We start from the raw sequence: 27,992 nt of genomic DNA on the forward strand, positions 1-27,992 counted from the left end.
TATTGTATAATATATCACTAATCTAGTGTTAAAAAACTAATTATTTTGCCCGATATAAGGTTTAAAGAAGTAACATAAAATTTTGCGAGTAATATTTTTTACTGAAATGCTACTAATGTCGTTTTGACTTCGAACCTAATTTTGACATATTTCTATTTTGATTTTGGCAAAATAGAACACGGAAATTGTAGTTCTTTGGGTTAGCTTTCTAATCCAACTTAAATCCGCTAGATTGGATGTCGTGTGACAAAGTTATGCATGAATGAGTCACATTTTGAATTTTAGATACCTCAATACATCAAATTTATGGGCATTATCCATTGATTCATGTATATCTTTCTCGTCCGACATCCAATTTCGGTGATTCAAGTTGGATTAGACAACTAACTCATAATACTACAAATTCTATTTTTTGAGTTTTGCAAAATTTGTAATTAAAAATGATCAAAATCACGTTTGAAGTCGTAACGGTATTATTAAAGCTCGAACGACATTTACCACATCCCTAATTTTTATCTAGGGCACAAAATCGTACTCCACGAATGCTTGAGACGTTAAATGCTTTATATATATAACATCATCACAATATTTTATCGTATAACATGTGTCGATTGTCGTAAATGTATGCAGGCAGTTGAGGTTTTATAGACCCCTCAGAATGAAGATGACACTCTATCTGAACAAGAACTTCTTGAAAATTACCCCTTACTGCGACCTCTTCAATAAGTGTGAAGTTGCGTGCATCTTCCTTTTCCATGGAGATTATTTTATCGAACCATTTTCGCAGTCGGTGTTCGACTCAAAAAGTTGCATATTGTCCATATTAGGGCAAAAAGTTTTTTTTTTGATGTAGTAGTTACACTTTCATTATCAGTTTATATAGACATGAATAGTACTATTCTAGAGGTGTACGTTGCGCGCGTAGTTTTATCATCAACCTAGATCGAGTCGCTGACGAATCCGTTTTTAGTTATGGACGTGATTCTGGAGTTCACTACAAGAAAAAGTTGTATTAGCGACACCCCAATTCTAACAAATGCAAAAGTTGTCACTTAATGTACACATTATGTGACATTTTTTTTATTGTCACTAATAGCTTTTTTTGTTGTCACTTAATCCTTATTTATTGTCACTATAGACCATTACCGACACCCCGTTAGTGACAAACATAGTGACAACACTTTTTGCCTAACTATATGAAAAATAGGTGTTGTCACTCAGATTTTTTTTGAAGTGGTTTTAGATGCTACGAGTTCCATAGTTTGTTTGCGAAGACTTACGTTTCCTATCTAAGTCAACACTCACACACTATTATTTACGTATCCTGGGTAAATTACATCCACCCGGGAGGTGTGGTCAAATTACGAAAAAATCTCTGTTGTTTGGATAATTACATCTACCCTCAACTATGAATCTTCTTACACCTCCACCCTTATGATGTCAAATTCAAAATAATCATCTAGATTTCGTGGAATGTGCTCTAGTTTGTACTCGTTTTGTGTAAAAATACAATTTATGATGCACCACAATCTGATATATACAAACCAAAAAACACATCTTATGATCATCTTGCTTCAGAATGTGGAGTTTTAATGGGAATAAAACGGGTACAAAAGTGATAATATTCCATATCATCTAGAAGATTCCACCAAATTTAAAACCGCAAGGGTGGATGTGTAAGAAGATTTTTAGTTGAGGAGTTGTTGTAATTACCCAAACAGAAGGGGGGTTTCGTAATATGACCTTACCTCATGGTGACTGTAACTTACCCTAATATCTCATAGCTAGGGTAGAAATTGGAACATTACATTTGAATTACGGCATTGTCGATTTAAACATTTTTTTATACTGGAATATGTTTTTTTTTAGTTCGAATTTCGAAAATTTTGATTTTTGATTTTTTCTAATAGTTTTTAATCGGAATTGGGATATATATGAAACTCTGGTTTACGATCTGGAGAGGATGATGTCATAAAGCTCAGGGGTCCGAGGGAACGACATCTTCGCTTTCGGTGCAAAGAATATAGGACGTAACAACACGAAATATCTACTCAAAGAGACAATAAGGCGACGTTAAAAGTTCATATGATTGGAGAAATTCTCCGGAAACATAACCCCAATTTAATGTTCCTTTGGGAAAAGAAAGCAACAACATCACTCCTTGTAAATAAGTTGAAGACAAAGTGGAATTTATTTCGTGTATCGGTGGATAAGTTGGGCTAGTCGAGCGGCCTGGTAATGTTTTGGCAAAAGAACACTTAGGTGGAGCTCCTTAGATTTTCAAACAATCATATTGATTTCAATGGAGCCGGACTACATTTCATCACTCGTGGGAAACGAATTGATGACCTTTTAACAGCGAAATCCATGAATTGAGAGTCTTGGCAACCGATCCGTGGAGGTAATTGCACGACAGAAGGAGCTTAAAACTGAACTTGAGAGAGCGTAAGGTGATCTTGACACGTACTAGCGACAAAGAAGTAGGGTTCAATGGATCAGAGAAGGAGACATAAACACGAGTTTCTTTCATGCTAAAGCTTCCGACAGAAAAAAAAAGAATTGGGTTCATGGGTTGAGAGATTTGGCCGGTGAGTGGCAAGAGGGAAAGGAAAATATTGAAAGAGTTATCACTGAGTATTTCGAGAACTTGTTTCAAACGAGTACTCCAGACGAGAGAGGGAGAGAGAGAAAGATGGGGTGTGCTTGAACACCTGAAAGCCAGGATCGATGGTGAGGATCGATGGTGAAGCTGCTCATCTGCTTTCCGTTCTAATGAGGTAACCCGAGCTATTTCTCAAACAAAAGAAAAACCAAATATGTTCTAAATCATAAATAAAAATGGTTACATATACTATGTTTTTCATATTTCACAAAACAAAATCTCACTCTCTATTTTCATAAATAAGAAGAAAAAAACATTGTTTTCTTCCGTAGAACCAAGTAGTCTTTCTCAAAAAAAAAAAAACCAAGTAGTCAAATACTGCCATGTCACAAAACATAAATTTGAGAAATGGCAAGAAATCGGGATAATTATAGTTTTGGTCCCCCAAGTTTGCACGTTTTTCATTTTTGGTCCCCCATTTACCGTCGTCAACAAAATACACATTAATGTTGTCACATTTTAACACATTTAGTCCCTCCGTCTATTTGACCGTTAAGTAGTAACGGTCAACGACTGAATTTGTGATTTTTCTTTGAGAAAATTGCAATAAGACCCATGTATTCTTTCAAAATATTCTAAAAATCTCTAAACCTTTATCCAACCATAATATAACCCCAATTTCATCAACTAACCAATTTTAACCAATGACCCCGATTTTTCAAAATTGGGTAATCCGACCTTGACTTTCTTTATAACTCGGTTGACTCTTTTTTCGATTGATTTTTTTTGCCGCTGTTGACCGATGTTGAATGTCGGGTTAACATCGTTGATATTTTTCTCTTGATTTTTATTTTATTTTTATTTAAATTGTTGAGTAATGGAAAAATATAATTTTAAAAAAAAATCAAAGCTGATAATCGGCAAAAAAAAAAAGTCAAAATAAAGAAAAAAGGAAAAAGTCAACGCATCTCAGTAACGGAAAAATTTTAAGACAAAAAAAACAAGATAAAAATTAACGGCCGGTGTTAGCCCCAAAAATCGTTTACTAGAGTGGTTATCTCATTCCAAATTACTCCGCACATGACTAATTCATCTTCTTCATATTTTTTGGGAAGAAATTTGGGATGCACTGGCGGTTCCACGAAGAATAAATTGAGAGGAGCAAATTATGGATTTTAGATTTTTTTTAAATCGTAGTTAGGCCCTAGAATTTTAGATAAAAACTTTATTTGAAGTTTGTAATTTTAATATTATGATACTAGATATTAATATAGTATTATTATTGTGTTCTACGGTAATTGTGTTGATTAGGAAAAAAAATGTCGCAATAAAAAAGTTCATAAAAAATCAAGAAAACTAAAAAAAGTCAACATTGTTAACCTAGAATATAATGTCGGTGAATGGCGTCAAAATTATATTAAATAAAAAAGTCAATGCCGAAAAAAAAAGTAAAAAAAAAAAAAAAAAAAAAAAAAAACGTCGGTCAACCGTCAGCGGAAATGCTGGTAAAAATCGGGGTCGTTTGTCAAAATTGAATAAATGATGAAATTGAGGTTAAATTATGGTTGAATAAAATATTAGGGGTTTTTAGAATATTTTAAAAGAATGCAGGGGTCTGAGTGCAATTTTTATCTATGAAAAATCCCAAATTCAGCCCTAATTCAACAGTTGACCGTTACTTCTTGACGGTCAAACAGACGGAGGGACCAAATGTGTTAAAATGTGACAACATTAGTGTGTATTTTGTTGACGGCGGTAAATGGGGGACCAAAAGTGAAAAACGTGCAAACTTGGGGGACCAAAACTGTAATTATCCCGCAAGAAATCACTTGTTCAATTACATGGCAAACCCTAAATTTATTTTGAAATAAAATTATAATTTCTAGCAAACCTCGTCATATCACCGGAGGAAGGAAAAATTATAAAAATAGAGTTAATTGCATACAACCCTCTATGAAAAGTCTAATTGTCAGAAAAACCTCTATGTTATTAGCATTTACTCTCCTATGATGGATTTTATTGAGCACACCAGCCCCTAACCAAAAAAAAATTGTTGACTATAATGAAATGACTATATTACCCATATAAAAATAAGCTACATCACCCTTTATTTTAGTAATTATTAAGAATAAAAATATATTAAAAATATATATAAAAAAACAGAATAAAATAGTTATTTAATATTTTAACAAAACATAATGTAAAAAGTATATATACTGAATATAAAACAATAAAAAAAAAAAAAAAAAAAAACACGTCATCTTCTTCAACAACACCCGTACACCCACCCCACCACCAACTCATCCTGCTACTCCTCCACAAACCACCATGTCTGACCCCTCTGTCCTATGTTCCGCAACGGTTTGATTCAGGTCATCTCCAACCCACATCAAATTCCACCACCTCTCTCCGTGACCAAAAATTGAAGTTTGGAGATGGACATTAGAGACAATACCTCTGTCGTCGGCGGCTCCGACGACTGCAAATCCAATTTCTAATTTTCAAAATCATTCGGAGATGTCCTCTCGACATCCACATCAAAACCAACGCTAATTTCAAGAAAAAATCTCCCCACATCGGCAGCCTATTGTTGGTGTTATGGGGACCATCTCCGTAACACCCAATGGCTGATATGCTTGTACAAGGTGGCGGCGGCGCCCCCACCTCGAACAAATGCCCGACGAGAAGAAAGATAATCCGCATTCTTGAAACCCGAAGCCCGGAAGCGATTCTCCTTTTCAATCTCATGGGCTCGACCGGAAATGGGAAGATAAAGATGATTTTTGGTAATGGATGGTTGATTTGGAGAAGAGGGCCTTTTGAAAATATTAAGGACTAAATTGAAAGATGACTCTTTTATGGGGGTGACACTGTAATTTTCAAAAAAATAATTTGAAGGGTATTTTGGTATTTTTAAATTAAAAAACACACTTCCAGTCGCAAAATCGGCAAGTGGCACGATCAGCTCGCAAGGGCTTTATTGGCTTTGACTTCTCAGCAGAGAGGGGCATATGCTAACTTCTTTTGTAATTTTAGAAAAATGAAATGACAAGTTTGTCCCACTTTGATATGGAAATGTCGAATAAGAAGTGATAAATAGCGTAAATTACAACTAACTTCCAGAGATAAAGTGTAATTACAAAAAAATCCTTCATTTTTAGAAATTACATCCAACCTCTTGCAGTTTGTAAATATATACATCCAACTAGACACGGCCATGGGCCGATTTTGGGCTCGGAACCGGCCCGTTGACGAACCGGCCCAAACTGTTGACCGGTGAACCGGCCCGTCGTCCCTAGGACGGGCCCGGTTCTATGAATTGGTGAACCGTGAACCGCCGGGCCGGCTCGGCGGTTCACCCAAATTTTTTTTTTTAAAAAAAAAATCAAAAAAATAGCAAATAACGGCCGGTGAATCGGCCCAGTGAAACGACCCGGTGAACCGGCCGTTATTTGCTATTTTTGATTTCCCACCCTCCCCATTTTTTCTTATAAATACCCTCACACTCCATTTTTTCCTATAAAATTAAGTTAAAGTCCTTTTATTTATTTCCTTTTGTTTTTTCCTATTTAAAAGTAATTATTTTAATTTATTTATCCATTAAGTATTTTGTTTTGTAAAAATATATATATAAATATAATTTTCCGGGTCGACCCGGATAGGCCCGGAACCGGATTGAATCGGCGGGCCGACCCGGCCCGCCAAACCGTGCATATTATGGGCCGGTTCCGATTCCGAAAAAAGTGAACCGTGAACCAGTATGAACCGGCCCGGAACCGGCCCATGGTCCGTGTCTACATCCAACCCCTACAAAATGATGTCAATGTAAGAAATCTGCAAATTTTAGCAGGAGGGTAGATATTATAATAATTATGAAAACATTAGGGGATTTTTTGGTAAATCAACTTTGGTTCAGAGATGGTTGTAATCTACTTAACCCTAAAACAAATATTTGCATTATTTAATCAATCAATCAATGGCCGCCCAAAGTTTTCTTCTACAAAACCCCAACTTATTCCAGCACCCTCCTCCTCCTCAATCACGGCCGTCTCACACTTGCTCCTCCGTTAACTTCAAAAACATCCCAACAAAATCTTTCAAAAATCTCATCGTCAATAATTCCGTTTTGCTCAACAACAACAACAACAATAATAGAAGAAGCAACAATGGCGATTCAAATAATAACGGAATTAAAAATATTCGGTTCGCAAAATTGGAAATCGAACCTAGTATTTCCACCGTTACCGTCAATTCCACCGTTACCGTCAATTCGGACAACGCCCAATTTTCCCCAATTCCGCCGTTACGGAGGAGTCGCAGGGCAATAAGTACACCTGGTCGTAGAATACAGAAATTTCGTTTCGGCGGTTACTATTTAGCCCCTGCAGTATGTGCCCCTGCAGTACGTGCAGTACCTCCTGCTCTTGTTGACGTGGCAGTATCTATTATGGAAGCATCGGGATTATTGTTAGCAACCTTAATTACATTTTTCCTCCCTCTCTGTCTCGTGTTTGCTGTAACTTTTTCGATTTTCAAAGCCGTAACCGTGATTAAGCTACAGGTATGGTTTTTTGTCCAACAAGTAAGGTCAAGACAGTAATATTAATAATATTATAAATATATTTGTTTTATTTTTTCTTTTATTTTGTTGACCTGTTAATAAAGTACTAATTATTGTCTAACACATAGTTTAATTATAGGGTCATTAGGTATAGTTAAGAAATTGTGATATTTCCAACCCTTAAATGTTTTATTTATAATAATTGCATAGAAATTTTATTTCCAATACTTTTATGTCAATTGGTATAATTTGTTCCAATTATACATTTTTTCCCTCTTTCCATAAAAATAATCTAATTTCTAAAGAGAGAGAGACGATGGTGGTGTAAAGAGAGAGAAATCAACAAACACGAGAGAAATAGATTATTTATGTGGAGATGAAGGAGGAAGCTGCGGTGGAGGAAGGTTGGAATTTTCGGAGAGAGTTGAGGGATTTAGGTGGAGAGGTGGAAAAGAGAGTAGATGAAAGTGATAGTTGTGAGCAAATAATTAGGGTTATAGTAGTTGAGGGTATTTTTGTCTTCTCATACTAATTTAGGTGGGATCTCACTAATTAAAAATAAAATTTCGATGCAGGCAAAAGTCTTTAAAAATCAATTAAATTTAGTTCAAAATATTTCTCACACGAATATTTTTTTAAGAAAGACTTGAAAAGGTCAACCGGCAAAAAAAAAATTCCTAAAAGAAAAAAAAAATTTAATACTAATTATTGTCTATTAAAAAAAACTTGAAAATGTTACACTATTTACTAGCGGTCAACGTGGGAAAAAAAGTCAACATTGTCAGAAAAAGAATTAAAAGAAAAAATCAACGTTGTCAGAAAAAGAATTAAAAGAAAAAATGAGTCTACAGTGCCGGCAGTAGTCAAAATCAGGGTCAAAATTGAAGTCGTTAGTCAAAATTTGTGAGTTGGTTATTTGGGGTTTAGACTAGGTTTGAGGGATGAAGATGGAGTATATTAGAATTTGAGGCGTATTTTTGTTTTTATTGGCTTTTAGTTCTTGTATGTCCTTTCTTTTATGTAAAATCGTTTTTTAGGTGGATCTATTTGTTAATAAATAGTGCACTATGACCCTATAACTAAGTGCCACTTCATTTTTTCCCCCTCTCTTTATCCAAACTAATAATCTAATCTATGTTTGTTATTTTTTTGAAAAACAATTCCTCCAAATTATGCAAATTGTTTCTCTCTTCTTCAAATACTATACAATCGTTACAATAAGAATATATAATTTATTGCAAATAGTACCTCTGTATTATATCAAATTGCTAAAAAACTATCTCGTGTTATTTAACTGGCAAAAAAGAACCCTCCTATGATTTAATTTTTTTAGTAATTCATACCCTTGATTAGGGGATTGCGTGCTAAAAAATGGAATCATAGGGATGTTTTTGCCATTAAAATACGGGCATTTTGTTCTGAAATTATGTGCTCGGTTATTAAATTAACGGACGTGCAGTCGCATTTATGAATGAATAACACATATTTGTTTTGTAATGAGGAAATGGGGTGGTTTTATATTTGTTCAAGGTCGGGTTATTGGGCTCGGCGAAATCACTCCAAAAGGATATTAACCGGATTGCAGAAACTGCAGATGCATCCACAACAGAGGGTTTACACAACATATTGACCGGTAATATTTCTTACCGCATTATTAAAAAGAAAAAGGTTTTCCGTTCCTTGTTATCGAAATTTTATATACGTGAGCATGTTCGAAATCATTTTGTTTCAATAATCTGCAATTCCACATTAGGTTACATAAGAAAACAATGAGATTTTGTGAGCTTCTCATTTTTGTTTTCATATTTTTTAACTAAGTATTTTATTTTTCTATATTTATTAAAGAAAAAGAACAAAATGGTCTTCGTCCCCTAGAAATTTTCAATTTTTGCACTCTCCCCTCCCCCCACAAAATTTTTTTGTCTCGGTTGCACTTTGCCCCAAATTACATTTTCAGCCGTATTTTTCACCAGAAATGCCATCAATCCATCTAATTGAAGGCCATTTGCGTCATTTCAGAGACTAATTACCGTAATAGCTACTAATTGATGAAATTGAAGATTCTCACAATTATGGGACCACATGCAATAAGCTCAATTCGTTTGGAAGAAGAAAACCCTAATTTTATTTTTCTGAAATCAGTGAAATAGGTATTATGATTTAGATGATAATAATGAAATGAATCCAATGTCCTCGAAGTGGACGGATAAGTCGCAATTCTGATGAATAATAAGCCTGAAATTGCGATTTGGGGCAAAGTTACTTTTTTTTTCTTTTGTAAGGGGGAAAGTGTGAATATTGAAAGTTTTTAGGGGGCGAAGTGCATTTTGTCCAAAAAATAATTGCTAGCGGTACTAAATAATTTCATTTTGCTTGCAGATTCGGTGCTGGCCCTGCTTCGGCATCCTGAGCATTGCATCTCCGCCTTTTTATCAGTAAGTTAATAAACTTTTGATTCTTTAAATTTAATGTTGATGTGCATAATGTATTTTCTTTACTTCTTTACTTTGACGAAAATTTCTATTCTTGTGTATTTTGGTGAATTAATAATCAGTATTTAGAATATTTATACCTTAAATATCACATTCAGGCTTCTTAATTATATTCACGCATCGAATTTTGTCGAGCAAATAGCACTCAATTTTGATCTAAAACCGTAAATACAGATAGATGTGAAGTGGAGCAGGGAAGGAGCGGAACAAAGATTCTATCAACTTTCTTTGGAAGAACGTAGTAAGTTTGACGAGGAGACACTTGTTAACGCAAAAGGCGGAAGCTCGTGTACCTTGAGATCAAGTGGATTTAGCAATGAGTACATTGTGGTAAGACTTCAAAAACTTTTGTTTTTGTTGCAAGCTTGTTTTTGAGGACCCTAATCAAATTAAGAGGAAAAACTAAGGCCTCGTTTAGTTTTCAAGATAAAATTAACCAAGATCAGGATTAAATAATCAAATGAAACCCAATTGTATTAATGGACCTTAGAATACATATAATATGAAATTGTTTCATGTCTGACATATATGTGATCATAAGAGTATTGGTATCCTCAATAACTTGTCGGGTCGACCCGCAAGTATTTGGATCTTGCAAGATCCAATAAAACAACTGAGTTTCATTAGATTATTTAACGTTATCTTGGCTAATCTTATCTTAGCAACCAAACAAGGGATTAAGAGGTTATTACGATATTACAACTTAGTCTTGAAAAAACAAGAAATATATTTTCAGGTAACAATCTTGGTGAGGGCTATAGGTAAACTAAAGTTACCTCGTATCAATAACATTAAAGATTTGAAAGAAGTTTTAGAGAAGCTTGGAAGTCTCCCATTACGTAAAATTGCGGTAAGTGAATTGTAAGTGCTCCTCCTAATTTTTTATTTTTTTTTGCATTATTTCGATAGTCTCATTTCACCCAACTGTTTTATAAACGCAGGCGGTCGAGGTTTTATTGGCCCCTCGGATCGGAGACGACACTCTATCCGAAGAGAAACTTCTTGAAAATTACCCGTTACTGCGGCCTTTGCATTAAGTGTAAAGTTTGTGCATCTCCCCATTTTGAAAATTAACCCTTATTGCGACCTCTTCTATGAATGTAAAGTTTCGACGGAGATTTTAGATAACCATTTTCGCGATGTGAGTTTTTTACTATGAAAGTTGCATATTGTCCATATTATGGGTAATAAATGTTTTCGATTTAGTAGATGAATTTCCGCTATATGTAGAGGCGTTTCGACTGTAGTTTCTGAATTAATGTAGATTATATCCAGTCGTTGACCAATATATTTTTCGTTACGGACATGATTCTGGATTTTCAATTGCTACCAGTTCCGGACTTCATTTGTGTTAAAGTAAACATTCGCATGCTTTTATGTACATGTCTTCTCCTTAAGTGCGTTGTGGTTATATCTTGGAGGCAGGGATGGAAATTGGAAAAGAATTTCTGGAAAAAAAAAAAACAAAAAAAAAAAAGACGTTGGCATAATTTTATTGAATGTGAAATTTGAAAATTTTGATTTCCTATTATATTTTATTTTTATTTTAGATCAAATTAAAATGGAATATAAACGAGATTCCAATTTAATTTTAATTTATTTTTATTTGATTTTAATTTTCTGAAAACAATTTCGGAAGTCCAATTTTTTTATCTTTTTTGAAAATTACATGCAAAATTTAAATTTTATGCATTTTAAATTATAGTTAATTAAAAAAATTGGAATTTCCAAATTTTGCCAATTATGGTTCGAAATATCCAACGAAACAAGTCTTTTCATTCAATTTTCGAAATTTTTGATTTCCGAATTTTCCTATTTATATCAACTAACTTATAAGTATCATACTAGTTCTTCACCCGTGCGTTGCACGGATGTCAGTTTTAAAATGAGAAAAATAATAATATGTAAACGACTATCTCTTTATAACAATAGCAATTCAAGTAAACAAAATGGAAGAAAATAAAAAAAAAACCATAAACTTTATCTCTTATTTCAGAATTTTAACATATGAGATTAAATTAAATATTCCAAAGAAGAAAACGTGAAGCGCGCAAACACGATATGAAGATTAAGTGAAATCATTTAAAATATATGGTATAACTCTATTTCGAGGAATGCAACCTACTACACAATGTCAATATTTTGCAAAATAACTAAATTAACAACAAACATGGTAGGAGAGAAGTAACAAAATAGATATTCAAATAACCTGTAAGTTTATAACTAATGACGTTTAATTAGTGATGCAAATTGCTCAAACAACAATACAACTTATAAATATTGCAAAAGAGATAAGATGTATACGTCCTTATTGATACCAATGCTGATATCAATACCGATACCAATATGGATACCAATACTGATACCAATATTGATATTAATATTGATACTAATACTTATACTAATTAATATCAATACTAATACTGATACTAATCAATATCGATACACATACTAATACTAATACTAATACTAATAATAATACTAATACCAATACCAATACTGATACCAATACCAATACTAATACTAATACTAATATTAATACTAATACTAATACTAATATTAATCCTAATACTATTGCTATAACACTAATACTAATACTAACACTAATATTAATACTTATACTAATACTAATACTAATACTAATACTAATACTAATACTAATACTAATACTAATACTAATACTAATACTAATATTAACACTAATACTAATACTAATACGAATATCAATACTAATGCGAATACTAATACGAATATCAATACTAATGCGAATACTAATACTAATACTAATATTAATACTAATACTAATATTAATACTAATACTAATACTAATACAAATACTAATACCAATACCAATACCAATACCAATATCAATACCAATACCAATACCAATACCAATACCAATACCAATACTAACACTAATACTAATACTAATACTAATACTAATACTAATACTAATACTAATACTAATACTAATACTAATACTAATACTAATATCGATAGTAATATCGATACTAATACTCATACTAATACAAATATTAATACTAATACTGATACTAATAATAGTTATATTGATACTAATACTAACACTGTTACTAATACTAATACTAATACTAATACTAATACTAATACTAATACTAATACTAATACTGATACTAATACTAATACTGATACTAATACTAATACTAATACTAATACTAATACTAATACTAATACTAATACTAATACTAATACTAATACTAATACTAATACTAATACTAATACTAATACTAATACTAATACTAATACTAATACTAATACTAATACTAATACTAATACTAATACTTATACTAATACTAATACTAATACTTACTGATATTGATTCAAATACTGATATTGATAGTGATACTGATACTGACATTGATACTGATATTGATACTGATACTGATACTGATGTTGATAGTCATATTGATACTCATAGTAATATTAATATTAATACGAATATTATTACTAATTATGATACTCATACTAATACTGATACTAATATTGTTACTCATACTGATATTGATGCCGATAAAAATAGTAATACTAATACTAATATTATACTAATAATACTGATACTAATACTAATATTGATACTGATACTGATACTGATATTGATACTGATACTAAAATTGATACTAATATTGATTCTCATACTGATATTGATACTGAAACTGATATCGATACTGATACATATACTGGTACTGATACTGGTACTGATATTGATACTAATACTGATACGGATACTTATCCTGATATTAATACTAATATTAGTAATAATACTTACTATTACTAATACTAATATAAATGCTAAAACTAATTTTATTGCTAATGATCTAATGCTAATGATACATATACATATATTGATACTGATATCGATATCGATACCGATACCGATACCGATACCGATACTGATACAGATACTGATACTGATACTGATATTGATATTGATACTGATACTGATACCGATACTAATAATGATACTGATACTGGTATTGATAGATATTGTGGTACTGATACTGATACTGATACTTATACTGATACCAATAATAATATTGATACATATACTTATGTTACTACTAATATTTGTACTAATACTAATACTAATACTAATACTAATACTAATACTAATACTAATACTAATACTAATACTAATACTAATACTAATACTAATACTAATACTAATACTAATACCAATACTAATACTATTACTAATACTAATATTACTACTAATACTATTATTAATACTATTACTAATACTAATATGTTAATATTGTTAATGTTAATGCTAATAGCAGTGTTCTAAATAGCGGTCGTGGCGGTCGATATATCGGCCGATATATCGGTATCGGTTATAAACCTTTACGATTTTGTTGAGGCGGTTTGGAATATCGGTTTTTTACAGCGAGGCGGTTTGCGGCGGTTTTTTGGCGGGTCAAACCGATATATCGGTCAACAAATCGGTTTTTTTTTTTTTTTTTTAATTTAAATTAAAATGAAAATATGTTTTGATTTTTTGTTTTTCTCCAATTCTTTCAACTTCCAAAACCAAACCAAGTACTACCCCGTAATTTATGGTTTGTTGTGTTTATTTTAATTGTTGATGCGAAAGACTTGCGTAGTATTTGTATTTCGTAAGAATCTTTTATTATATTATGATCTTATTATTTTTAAATTTTTGTTATTTATTGAGTAATTAGAATTATATAATAACATATGAATGATAGGATATAATTATGTTTAAATATTCTTTTATATATATTTTGAGTATTTACAAATAATATTTAGAAATATATTACACTAAATTTAAAAACTGATATATTTCCGATTTATCTCCGATAAATCACCGCCGCGCCGATTTATCGTGTGGCGGTCCCTAACCGCCACGTACCCGATAACCGCCTTTTAGAACCTTGGCTAATAGTAATTTTGATGCTAATGTAATCTAGATATGCTAATTATTATGCTAATGCTAATTATGATTGTAATTCTAATATTATCCAAATCCTTATCGTATTCCTAATTCTATTCATAACACTGATCATAGTTCTAATCCTAATCCTAATCATAATCCTATTCCTAACACTAATCATAAGCCTAATAATTTTAATACTAATAATACTAACGTTAATGCTAATGCTAATGTTAATTCTAATTCTAATCTTAATTATAATTCTAATCCCAAACTTAATGCTAATCATAATTCTAATACTAATACATGTCACTAATTATCGTACTAAGCATAATCATAATCTTAATTATAATTCTAATACTAATATTAATTATAATCCTAATATTATATTAATCATAATTACAATTTGAATCTATTTCTAGTATTAATACTAATACTAATTCAAAGAATTATAATTATAATTATAATTATAATTATAATCAAAAATTCTAATTTTGCAACAATTGTTTTTGCAATGATCTATTATTTAGTATAAAAAAAAATAATTCTATTCAATCTCGAACATTTATATCAAATTTCTTATGTGTGGTAGTTGAACCATAAAAAAACACATATTAAATATATTAGAAATTAATATTTAATTATATTATCAAATTGACATTAAAATTATATAAAATATTATAAGGGTATAAGCAAACATTAAGACGTAAAAGAACAATAATCATTGTTAATAAGATAAATTATGAAAATCCTCCTGAACTTAGACTAAATTACAGAAAACACCCCCACTTATCGGTGATTACTAAAATTCCCCTTATGTTTGTCTATGTCTTACACAACCCCCTTATGGTGTGATTTTTGTACGGAATCTTTTTTATTCTATATAATATCCCAAAAAATATGGAGTCTACCCTTGCAGACGGGACATTTCTTTTATCATACTTTTTAAACTTAAAAATTACCCTCAGGGGTGGTCATGGTAATAATACAAAATTGTGAAAGTGTTATTTAAGAAGAATAAATATTTCGTGTAAAGTTCACCTGAGGGTAATTTTTGTATTTAAAAAGTACCATAAAGAAATGTCGTGTGTGCAGGGTATAATAAGCATTATTGGAATATTTCACGTAATAAAAAAATTCCTTCAAAAATCATACCATAAGCGGTTGATGTAAGAGGGAAACAAACATTAGGTAAATTATTAATATAAACTATATACGGCAAGAGCACTTCGAGTGAGATTATTAAATGAGCTATCAAAACATTTAACCACCATTTTTATTCTCCAAAATAATAATTTTTAATTCCATTAGATTTATGAAATGAGGTATTTTGATATTTCATCTTTCAAATGTAAAAATACATTATGCAATCATGGTGAATAAAATATCAAACATGAGTTATGAATTCAACCACCTCAGTGTCCATTTAGAAAATAACATGTGGCAATTAGATATATTTAATTAACAACGATTTAATACCTATGGTTGGAGCAAATACATTTATATAAATATCAAAATAAAATATTAAATAGCACATAAATATTTGCAAACTCATTTTGATACTTTTGGGTTAGTGTTGATCTAGATATTTCCATAATTATATTTATTAGAGTCATAATGAAATCCTTATTAGTGGAATACAATATATAGTATATACGATCATTATACATTTTAAACAAAACAATTGATATTATTAATGTTAGCCATTAAATAAAAATGAATTTAATACCAAATATTTAGAATTATTATATTTTGAAATATATAAAATCAATTCGTTTTTTTATCAATTGATTAAACTTAGCTTAGGTCATTCAATTTATTAGTATAATCATGATAAAATTCGTATTTTAATTAGTATATAATTTAAAAAGTTAAATCAATCGTAAAATTTATTGTCACTGGATTCTTCGGTGAAGAAAAAAATAATTATTTAAATAATAACGTGAAATTCATGTAGTATAATTTTCAATATGATAAATAAGTGGGAGTACATTACTCTACACATGACATAACAAATGGTGTCAATTTTCGCAAGATAGTAAATTCAAACACATATCTATCTTTTTTTACAGATAATATTAATATATAATAGTAAATTAGTAAAAAAAATACATATTCTCTAGTCATGTTCATGTAAAATGTATAATATCAAATAATTTATTCTACAATATTTGTTTTAATATAAATCAAAGTTTATGAATTAAAATTAAAAAAATTCGTAACACCACCAATCATCCAATTATAATAAGAGAAGATTTTAAATCGAATTTAACTAAATTAAAATTAAATTATTTATAAAATTAAATTCAAAAATAAATTTATTTAGGGTTTCCAAAAAAGTTGATATATTTAGAGCATTTTATATATGGTAGGATATAAATATATTAATAAAATAATTAAACATATTTAACTATCTTTAATTTTGGAAAATGATGACATGTTTTTTGATGATTTATTTCGACCAACCAATTCGCCACTTGGGATGAAATTGAAGACATGTCATCAATTGAAATTGCCAAATGTCAATCAATTAGCTATGCAATTCAACTTTTATATATTACTAGTTCTTCACCCGTGCGTTGCACGGATGTCAGTTTTAAAATGAGAAAAATAATAATATGTAAACGACTATCTCTTTATAACAATAGCAATTCAAGTAAACAAAATGGAAGAAAATAAAAAAAAAACCATAAACTTTATCTCTTATTTCAGAATTTTAACATATGAGATTAAATTAAATATTCTAAAGAAGAAAACGTGAAGCGCGCAAACACGATATGAAGATTAAGTGAAATCATTTAAAATATATGGTATAACTCTAGTTCGAGGAATGCAACCTACTACACAATGTCAATATTTTGCAAAATAACTAAATTAACAACAAACATGGTAGGAGAGAAGTAACAAAATAGATATTCAAATAACCTGTAAGTTTATAACTAATGACGTTTAATTAGTGATGCAAATTGCTCAAACAACAATACAACTTATAAATATTGCAAAAGAGATAAGATGTATACGTCCGTATTGATACCAATGCTGATATCAATACCGATACCAATATGGATACCAATACTGATACCAATATTGATATTAATATTGATACTAATACTTATACTAATTAATATCAATACTAATACTGATACTAATCAATATCGATACACATACTAATACTAATACTAATAATAATACTAATACCAATACCAATACTGATACCAATACCAATACTAATACTAATACTAATACTAATATTAATACTAATACTAATACTAATATTAATCCTAATACTATTGCTATAACACTAATACTAATACTAACACTAATACTAATACTTATACTAATACTAATACTAATACTAATACTAATACTAATACTAATATTAATACTAATATTAACACTAATACTAATACTAATACGAATATCAATACTAATGCGAATACTAAAACTAATACTAATACTAATATTAATACTGATACTAATATTAATACTAATACTAATACTAATACAAATACTAATACCAATACCAATACCAATACCAATACCAATACCAATACTAATACTAATACTAATACTAATACTAATACTAATACTAATATCGATACTAATACTCATACTAATACAAATATTAATACTAATACTGATACTAATAATAGTTATATTGATACTAATACTAATATTGTTACTAATACTAATACTAATACTAATACTAATACTAATACTAATACTGATACTAATACTAATACTAATACTAATACTAATACTAATACTAATACTAATACTGATACTGATACTCATACTAATACTAATACTGATACTGATACTGATACTAATACTAATACTAATACTAATACTAATACTAATACTAATACTAATACTAATACTAATACTAATACTAATACTAATACTAATACTAATACTAATACTAATACTAATACTAATACTAATACTAATACTAATACTAATACTAATACTAATACTAATACTAATACTAATACTAATACTAATACTAATACTAATACTAATACTAATACTAATACTAATACTAATACTAATACTAATACTAATACTAATACTAATACTAATACTAATACTAATACTAATACTAATACTAATACTAATACTAATACTAATACTAATACTAATACTAATACTAATACTAATACTAATACTAATACTAATACTAATACTAATACTAATACTAATACTAATACTAATACTTACTGATATTGATTCAAATACTGATATTGATAGTGATACTGATACTGACATTGATACTGATATTGATACTGATACTGATACTGATGTTGATAGTCATATTGATACTCATAGTAATATTAATATTAATACGAATATTATTACTAATTATGATACTCATACTAATAATGATACTAATATTGTTACTCATACTGATATTGATGCCGATAAAAATAGTAATAGTAATACTAATATTATACTAATAATACTCATACTAATACTAATATTGATACTGATACTGATATTGATACTGATACTAAAATTGATACTAATATTGATTCTCATACTGATATTGATACTGAAACTGATATCGATACTGATACATATACTGGTACTGATACTGGTACTGATATTGATACTAATACTGATACGAATACTTATCCTGATATTAATACTAATATTAGTAATAATACTTACTATTACTAATACTAATATAAATGTCAGTATCAGTATCACTATCAGTATCAGTATCAGTATCAGTATCAGTATCAGTATCACTATCAATGTCAGTATCAGTATCACTAATACTAATACTAATACTTACTGATATTGATTCAAATACTGATATTGATAGTGATACTGATACTGACATTGATACTGATATTGATACTGATACTGATACTGATACTGATAGTGATACTGATACTGACATTTATATTAGTATTAGTAATAGTAAGTATTATTACTAATATTAGTATTAATATCAGGATAAGTATCCGTATCAGTATTAGTATCAATATCAGTACCAGTATCAGTACCAGTATATGTATCAGTATCGATATCAGTTTCAGTATCAATATCAGTATGAGAATCAATATTAGTATCAATTTTAGTATCAGTATCAATATCAGTATCAGTATCAATATTAGTATTAGTATCAGTATTATTAGTATAATATTAGTATTAGTATTACTATTTTTATCGGCATCAATATCAGTATGAGTAACAATATTAGTATCAGTATTAGTATGAGTATCATAATTAGTAATAATATTCGTATTAATATTAATATTACTATGAGTATCAATATGACTATCAACATCAGTATCAGTATCAGTATCAATATCAGTATCAATGTCAGTATCAGTATCACTATCAATATCAGTATTTGAATCAATATCAGTAAGTATTAGTATTAGTATTAGTATAAGTATTAGTATTAGTATTAGTATTAGTATTAGTATTAGTATTAGTATTAGTATTAGTATTAGTATTAGTATTAGTATTAGTATTAGTATTAGTATTAGTATTAGTATTAGTATTAGTATTAGTATTAGTATTAGTATTAGTATTAGTATTAGTATTAGTATTAGTATTAGTATTAGTATTAGTATTAGTATTAGTATTAGTATTAGTATTAGTATTAGTATCAGTATGAGTATCAGTATCAGTATCAGTATTAGTATTAGTATTAGTATTAGTATTAGTATTAGTATTAGTATTAGTATTAGTATTAGTATTAGTATTAGTATTAGTATTAGTATTAGTATTAGTATTAGTATTAGTAACAGTATTAGTATTAGTATCAATATAACTATTATTATTATCAGTATTAGTATTAATATTTGTATTAGTATGAGTATTAGTATTAATATTTGTATTAGTATTAGTATTAATACTAATACTAATACTAATATTAATACTAATACTAATACTAATACTTATATTAATACTAATACTAATACTTACTGATATTGATTCAAATACTGATATTGTAGTGATACTGATACTGACATTGATACTGATATTGATACTGATACTGATACTGATGTTGATAGTCATATTGATACTCATAGTAATATTAATATTAATACGAATATTATTACTAATTATGATACTCATACTAATACTGATACTAATATTGTTACTCATACTGATATTGATGCCGATAAAAATAGTAATACTAATACTAATATTATACTAATAATACTGATACTAATACTAATATTGATACTGATACTGATATTGATACTGATACTAAAATTGATACTAATATTGATTCTCGTACTGATATTGATACTGAAACTGATATCGATACTGATACATATACTGGTACTGATACTGGTACTGATATTGATACTAATACTGATACGTATACTTATCCTGATATTAATACTAATATTAGTAATAATACTTACTATTACTAATACTAATATAAATGCTAAAACTAATTTTATTGCTAATGATCTAATGCTAATGATACATATACATATATTGATACTGATATCGATACCGATACCGATACCGATACCGATACTGATACATATACTGATACTGATACTGATACTGATATTGATATTGATACTGATACTGATACCGATACTAATAATGATACTGATACTGGTACTGATAGATATTGTGGTACTGATACTGATAATGATACTTATACTGATACCAATAATAATATTGATACAGATACTTATGTTACTACTAATATTTGTACTAATACTAATACTAATACTAATACTACTACTAATACTAATACTAATACTAATACTAATACTAATACTAATACTAATACTAATACTAATACCAATACTAATACTATTACTAATACTAATATTACAACTAATACTATTATTAATACTATTACTAATACTAATATGTTAATATTGTTAATGTTAATGCTAATAGTAATTTTGATGCTAATGTAATCTAGATATGCTAATTATTATGCTAATGCTAATTATGATTGTAATTCTAATATTATCCAAATCCTTATCGTATTCCTAATTCTATTCATAACACTGATCATAGTTCTAATCCTAATCCTAATCATAATCCTATTCCTAACACTAATCATAAGCCTAATAATTTTAATACTAATAATACTAATGTTAATGCTAATGCTAGTGTTAATTCTAATTCTAATCTTAATTATAATTCTAATCCCAAACTTAATGCTAATCATAATCCTAATACTAATACATGTCACTAATTATCGTACTAAGCATAATCATAATCTTAATTATAATTCTAATCCTAATATTATATTAATCATAATTACAATTTGAATCCTATTTCTAGTATTAATACTAATACTAATTCAAAGAATTATAATTATAATTATAATTATAATTATAATTATAATTATAATCAAAAATTCTAATTTTGCAACAATTGTTTTTGCAATGATCTATTATTTAGTATAAAAAAAAATAATTCTATTCAATCTCGAACATTTATATCAAATTTCTTATGTGTGGTAGTTGAACCATAAAAAAACACATATTAAATATATTAGAAATTAATATTTAATTATATTATCAAATTGACATTAAAATTATATAAAATATTATAAGGGTATAAGCAAACATTAAGACGTAAAAGAACAATAATCATTGTTAATAAGATAAATTATGAAAATCCTCCTGAACTTAGACTAAATTACAGAAAACACCCCCACTTATCGGTGATTACTAAAATTCCCCTTATGTTTGTCTATGTCTTACACAACCCCCTTATGGTGTGATTTTTGTACGGAATCTTTTTTATTCTATATAATATCCCAAAAAATATGGAGTCTACCCTTGCAGACGGGACATTTCTGTTATCATATTTTTTAAACTTAAAAATTACCCTCAGGGGTGGTCATGGTAATAATAAAAAACTGTGAAAGTGTTATTTAAATATATTAATAAAATAATTATGGTAGGATATAAATATATTAATAAAATAATTAAATATATGGTAGGATATAAATATATTAATAAAATAATTAAACATATTTAACTATCTTTAATTTTGGAAAATGATGACATGTTTTTTGATGATTTATTTCGACCAACCAATTCGCCACTTGGGATGAAATTGAAGACATGTCATCAATTGAAATTGCCAAATGTCAATCAATTAGCTATGCAATTCAACTTTTATATATTATATAGATTATAACACTTTAAAATTTAAGGGCAAATGGCAAATAGGCCCATGACAAGAGCACATAATTATAAGTATCATATTCTAACACTTTAAAATTTAAGGGCAAATGTCAAATAGGCCCATGACAAGAGCACATAATTAAAAGAGGGACATCCAACTTTTTTGTTTTGAAAATTAAAAAAAATAAAAAAATAAAAAATAAATAAATATATATATAAATTTAACAAAAAGGTTTATTATTGTTTTAAAAAATAAATAATAATAATAATAATAATACTAAATAAATCAGTGAAAATGATAAATGCAAGACCAGAAATGTTGAATGCAGTTTGGCCGAAAATTGCATATAAGGGTAGTATAGTACTTTCGTTTCTCCAGGGGGTATGTCAAAGGATGATTAGGGCTTGAGTTTATCCCTAATTTATTTGGTGGCTAGGGGGTTATGTAAAAAAACCTCAAATAAGTATTGGATTTATGGATATATACAGTAGAATCTCGATAAATTAATACTGATAAATTAATAACCTCCCTTAAATAATAGTTTTTTTTTTAACCTGACTCGGTGAAAACGTGTTAAATTAATAACTAAATAATTTAATAATTGACTAAATTAATAGAATTTCCCTAGTTCATAGTGTATTAATTTATAGAGGTTTAAGTGTAGTCGGTAAACGAAAAAGTAGAATATCCCTTTCTTAATTAAGTGTTTGTCATGTACTTTTTTGCAATTTTCCAATTTGTTTTTGTATTGAATGTAATAATAATAGCACGGACCTTTGACTCAGTCGTGTATCCAATCCATCAATCGATTGCAATCGCGGCAGTATATAAAGCCCTCTCCGCTGTCAGCAACTCCATTAGCCGCCCATAAATTTTCCATCTCCGGCAACTTTTTTCTTCTTCGATTATCACTGTTCTCTTCCTTATTCACCACCGAATCAAATTCGTCCTGTTTTCAGGTTTTCCAACGGTTTAATTCAAAAAATTAACTAAAACCCTAGCGCACACTTTTGTGTTCTTCCTTGTATGAATGCGATTGATTGATTGATTAACGTATTATTTATTGCTTGTTTTGCGCAGCCGCGATTGAGGGATGGCGAGCGAAGAAATCTCCGGCGAAATCCGTCTCGAAGAGGGAGCTTCGAACCTCGCTAATGGATGTAGCGACTCCACCAGTAAGAAGATTGCAGCAGACGAAATTGGGGATAAAGTTGATGACCTAAATTTGGATGAGCCCCTAGGTAATTAAAAAAATTTCCATGGCAGCTCAATTTATTTTCGATTATGTTGTTTTAGGATGTTTCAAACAGTTGATTTTGAGTTATTCTAGCAGAGTAATTAACTCTCTACTCGTTTTGTATTTCAATTTATTTTACATGCCCTGATTTTTATAGTTTATGCCTAACTTGTTGTATTTGCACATTTGGCCGTGTTTAGAAGCTGCAAAGAAGAAGAAGAAGAAGAGTAAAAGCAAGTGAGGAAAAAAAAAAATCTTCTATACCCTCATCGTTCATCTTTTTATGTTTGATACCGCAAATCAACTGCAAGTGTCTTTTTTTAATTTTCAGGAAGAAGAAAGAACCGCTTCAGCAAACTGATCCACCGTCTATTCCTGTAGTTGAGCTTTTTACATCTGGCGAATTCCCAGAGGGTGAAATCCAACAGTATAAGGATGAGTACGTACAATTGTGATTGCACTTTATTTCTTGTCTAAACAAGCACAATTTTTTTTTAATATATTTTTATTCTATTTCTTTCCCCAACTCTGCGCACCATATTTTTTGGTTTTTATATGTCTTATGTTCTCCTCTTTATCATTTTGGAGTATAATTCGCAAACCACCCAATCTTTATTGGAGATGATGTAAATAAGTTTCAAGTAGATCCATATCGAGGATCCTGTTTGTTTGTATCTTGTCTACCATGGTTCTTTTTCTTTTTTTCTTTTTTAGTTTTATAATATCATGGACTCCTCTCGAAAACATCATCGCTATAGCAACGAAATATATTTAATGTAAAAGATCTTCTTGTTTAAGATTTGTAGCCACCACTTGCAATCTATTGATTGAATCTAGTCATTGATTGTGACCGATTTTTTAAAGAAAAAAGAGAAGGATTCATGATACAGATTAATGGGTATTACATCCTTAGTATTTCACTTAGGAATCCTCTTGTAGAATTTATCATTTGAAGTTGTTAATAGTATTTCTCTAATAAGCTAAGTATTGAAATGATATCCAGTGAATCAAACTACAACACAGTGTCATACTTGTAGAGAGATTTAACCATTCGTTGGTTCATGGCCTGTAATTTTCTTGTGGCATCAATCGTGATACTTGACTGCCATGCTGCCCGTGTATGTTCAATTTAATATATTTAGTTTTTTATAGTTCTGAAATAACCATTTAAAAACACTATAGTTTGTTGTCAGTATGATTATTTTCTTGCTTTATACACCGAGGGATCTAAAATAGTTATTTCATGCATGATTGTTCAATCAAGTAACGTGTGGAGAAATACATCTGAGGAAAAGAGAGAACTGGAGCGACTGGAGAAACCGATTTATAATTCAGTTCGCCAAGCAGCAGAAGTCCACCGTCAGGTACCTGCAAATCCTTATTTATGCCAATTTGTTTTCTAGTCGTATGTCTAGTTTAGCTTTTCCTAATTTCTATTCTTGTAATCCTTGACAGGTTCGAAAATACATGAGGCAAATCTTGAAGCCCGGAATGTTGATGACTGACCTGTGTGAAACCTTGGAGAATACTGTTCGTAAATTAATATCAGAAAATGGTTTACAAGCTGGCATTGCATTTCCTACAGGTTGCTCATTGAACTGGTGAGTCGTGATTTCAGATAACGGGTCTTCTACGTTTTTTAGTTTATCCATATCAGGTTTCAGCCGGAATTTTTTTTTCACCTTTCTCTATTGTCTTGTGTTTACCCTCTATTTGCAGGGTTGCAGCCCATTGGACTCCAAATAGTGGGGATAAAACTGTGCTTCAGTACGATGATGTGATGAAACTAGACTTTGGGACTCATATTGATGGTAATTCAGCTCCTCTTGTTCTTTGTCTTACATTAACATGATGGTTTGTAGATGCTTTTTTTTTAAGACGGTTTTTTATTCTTCTCGTTTTAGTGCTACTCTGACTTCAATTTATGCAATCACCTTATTTCAGGGCATATAGTGGACTGTGCATTTACTGTGGCCTTCAACCCCATGTTTAACCCACTCCTTGAGGCCACACGTGAAGCTACTAACACGGGTATCAAGGTGGGACCACATACGTTTATTTTCCTCTTCTTCGTCCTTCTTTCTTTTTTCTTTTTTTTTTCTAATTCTTTTTATTAATTTTTTTTTTTGTGAAACAGGAAGCTGGAATCGATGTGCGTCTGTGTGATATTGGTGCTGCAATCCAGGAGGTCATGGAGTCATATGAGGTTGAAATCAATGGAAAGGTGTTCCAAGGTAAACTGTATGATATACACTCGGGATCCGGAGTTAATCATTATCTGGAACAAATAAATTTTCCCGATTTCGTTTCTTTCCCTTAATATCCATGTCTTTTAAATAAATATCTTAAATGATAAGAAGGACGCAGTTCTTCCTTATTGCCGTAGTCATGCACGTAAGCTTGGTTTGATCTGGATTATTTGCTTATTTAACAGTCAAGAGTATCAGAAATTTAAACGGGCACAGTATTGCGCCTTATCAAATCCACGCGGGAAAATCCGTTCCTATAGTAAAAGGAGGAGAGCAAACAAAAATGGAAGAGGGTGAATTTTATGCAATCGAGACTTTCGGATCCACAGGTTAGGCCTCTTTTACTGCCCAGTGTAGGAAAACTTTGTTCAATTCAAGTATACTTAAATACATACGATTATCTGCCTGTCTTTTTTTGTGAAATGTAGGAAAGGGATATGTTAGAGAAGACCTCGAATGCAGCCATTACATGAAGAATTTCGACGTCGGTCACATTCCTCTGCGGTTGCCCAGAGCCAAACAGCTTTTGGCAACTATCAATAAGAACTTCTCTACATTGGCTTTCTGCAGACGCTATCTTGACCGCATCGGAGAAACTAAGTATTTAATGGCACTCAAAAATTTGTGTGATGCTGGTATTGTTCAGGTATGTGTCCTTTTTGCAGTTTAAGAATTCTAAAGCTTGTTAGAAAAGCAGTCTGTTATGGCAAGAAAAATGGAAGGAATAAATTTTCGGTTTAAAGTTGAAAAAACCTTTAGGGTGGGTTTGGACGGAAGTATTTATTTGAGGATCCATAAAAACAAATTCATTGAGGGTGCATTTGGATGGAAGGATTCGAGGGAGGAATTTTAAATTCATAATAACGAATCCATTTGGATTGAGTAATTTGACAAGGCATATCGAATCCATTGCTTTAATTTTTAGTTTTCAAGCAATTGTAGTGCATTTCAAATCCCTTCCCGTTTCCTTTTTGGACTCATTTCAAATCCTTCAATCCAAACGCGGCCTCTACATTTGGATTGAATCATTTGACATGGAATTTCAAATCCATGGCTCTCGTTTTCAGTTGTTTTCTAGGCATCTTGGTGGAATTCAAATCCATGAACAATTGGAGTCATTTCAAATCCATTCATTTTAAATAACTTGGTACAAACGAACCGTAGCATTTCGATTTAATGTGCTTTAGAATAATTCCAATGTGGAAGCTTTGATAATGGGTTGCTAGTTTAGTTGAAATAAGCGAGCTCGTTAGGACACACTCATCAATGGGGTTAAGGGTGTCAATAAGAAAAAAAAGTATCGCAAAAAAAATTTAAATAGTTAATCTTGAATTTGCTAAAATTCGATTTGCTCGTTTGGCTTGTACTGCTTAACCTACGTTTTATTTCCTCCACAATTTTGTGAATTGAGATATTATGTGATTGTATACTTTGGCAGCCGTACCCTCCTCTTTGTGATGTTAAAGGAAGCTATGTATCGCAATTCGAGCACACAATTTTGCTTCGTCCAACGTGCAAGGAAGTTATTTCGAGAGGTGATGACTACTAATGATAATTATCACGAGTCCCAATTACGGCAGCTCTGGACTATAATAAATATTTGCACAATTTTCTGTATAATTTATATTTGATTGTTGTAGGAGCAACTTTTATTGATTTATTTTTAAGTGTTTTTTTTTTCTCTTTTTATCACTACAACTCCACATGGTTCTTGTATTTCTTTGCCCTCGAATTCTTTAGCAAACCAACATCTCTTCATCTCTTTCTAGTGTTGTTCTTTCTTGG

At 29.9% G+C, this 27,992-nt stretch overlaps 1 protein-coding gene and 1 long non-coding RNA gene across 2 annotated transcripts; both read left to right on the plus strand.

Annotated features, from left to right (window-relative positions):
• The first annotated feature begins 9,922 nt into the window (after window positions 1-9,922).
• LOC105958433 (uncharacterized) lies at window positions 9,923-10,745 on the plus strand. Its single transcript, XR_016029798.1, has 3 exons — window positions 9,923-9,985; window positions 10,392-10,505; window positions 10,597-10,745. It is a non-coding gene; the product is annotated as an uncharacterized LOC105958433 (long non-coding RNA).
• A 12,754-nt stretch (window positions 10,746-23,499) lies between these two features.
• Window positions 23,500-27,971, plus strand: LOC105958464 (methionine aminopeptidase 2B). The gene is made up of 12 exons (XM_012982464.2): window positions 23,500-23,680; window positions 23,802-23,962; window positions 24,159-24,195; window positions 24,290-24,397; window positions 25,223-25,322; window positions 25,414-25,559; window positions 25,678-25,769; window positions 25,903-25,997; window positions 26,096-26,192; window positions 26,393-26,536; window positions 26,636-26,853; window positions 27,646-27,971. The coding sequence occupies exons 2-12, from the start codon at window positions 23,815-23,817 to the stop codon at window positions 27,754-27,756; spliced, it is 1,296 nt and encodes a 431-aa protein (XP_012837918.2). The 5' UTR covers window positions 23,500-23,680; window positions 23,802-23,814; the 3' UTR covers window positions 27,757-27,971.
• Window positions 27,972-27,992: the final 21 nt, after the last annotated feature.

Source organism: Erythranthe guttata, chromosome 14 (genome assembly GCF_056151865.1).
Source record: "Erythranthe guttata isolate IM_541 chromosome 14, IM_541, whole genome shotgun sequence".
NCBI lineage: Eukaryota > Viridiplantae > Streptophyta > Magnoliopsida > Lamiales > Phrymaceae > Erythranthe > Erythranthe guttata.

Excerpts from the sequence above, each read along its gene's own strand:
- LOC105958464 (XM_012982464.2), top strand. The coding sequence starts at position 23,815 with ATGGCGAGCGAAGAAATCTCCGGCGAAATCCGTCTCGAAGAGGGAGCT. Across the intron at positions 24,398-25,222 it reads ATCCAACAGTATAAGGATGA|TAACGTGTGGAGAAATACAT; the intron begins GTACGTACAATT and ends TGTTCAATCAAG. Across the intron at positions 25,323-25,413 it reads CAGCAGAAGTCCACCGTCAG|GTTCGAAAATACATGAGGCA; the intron begins GTACCTGCAAAT and ends AATCCTTGACAG.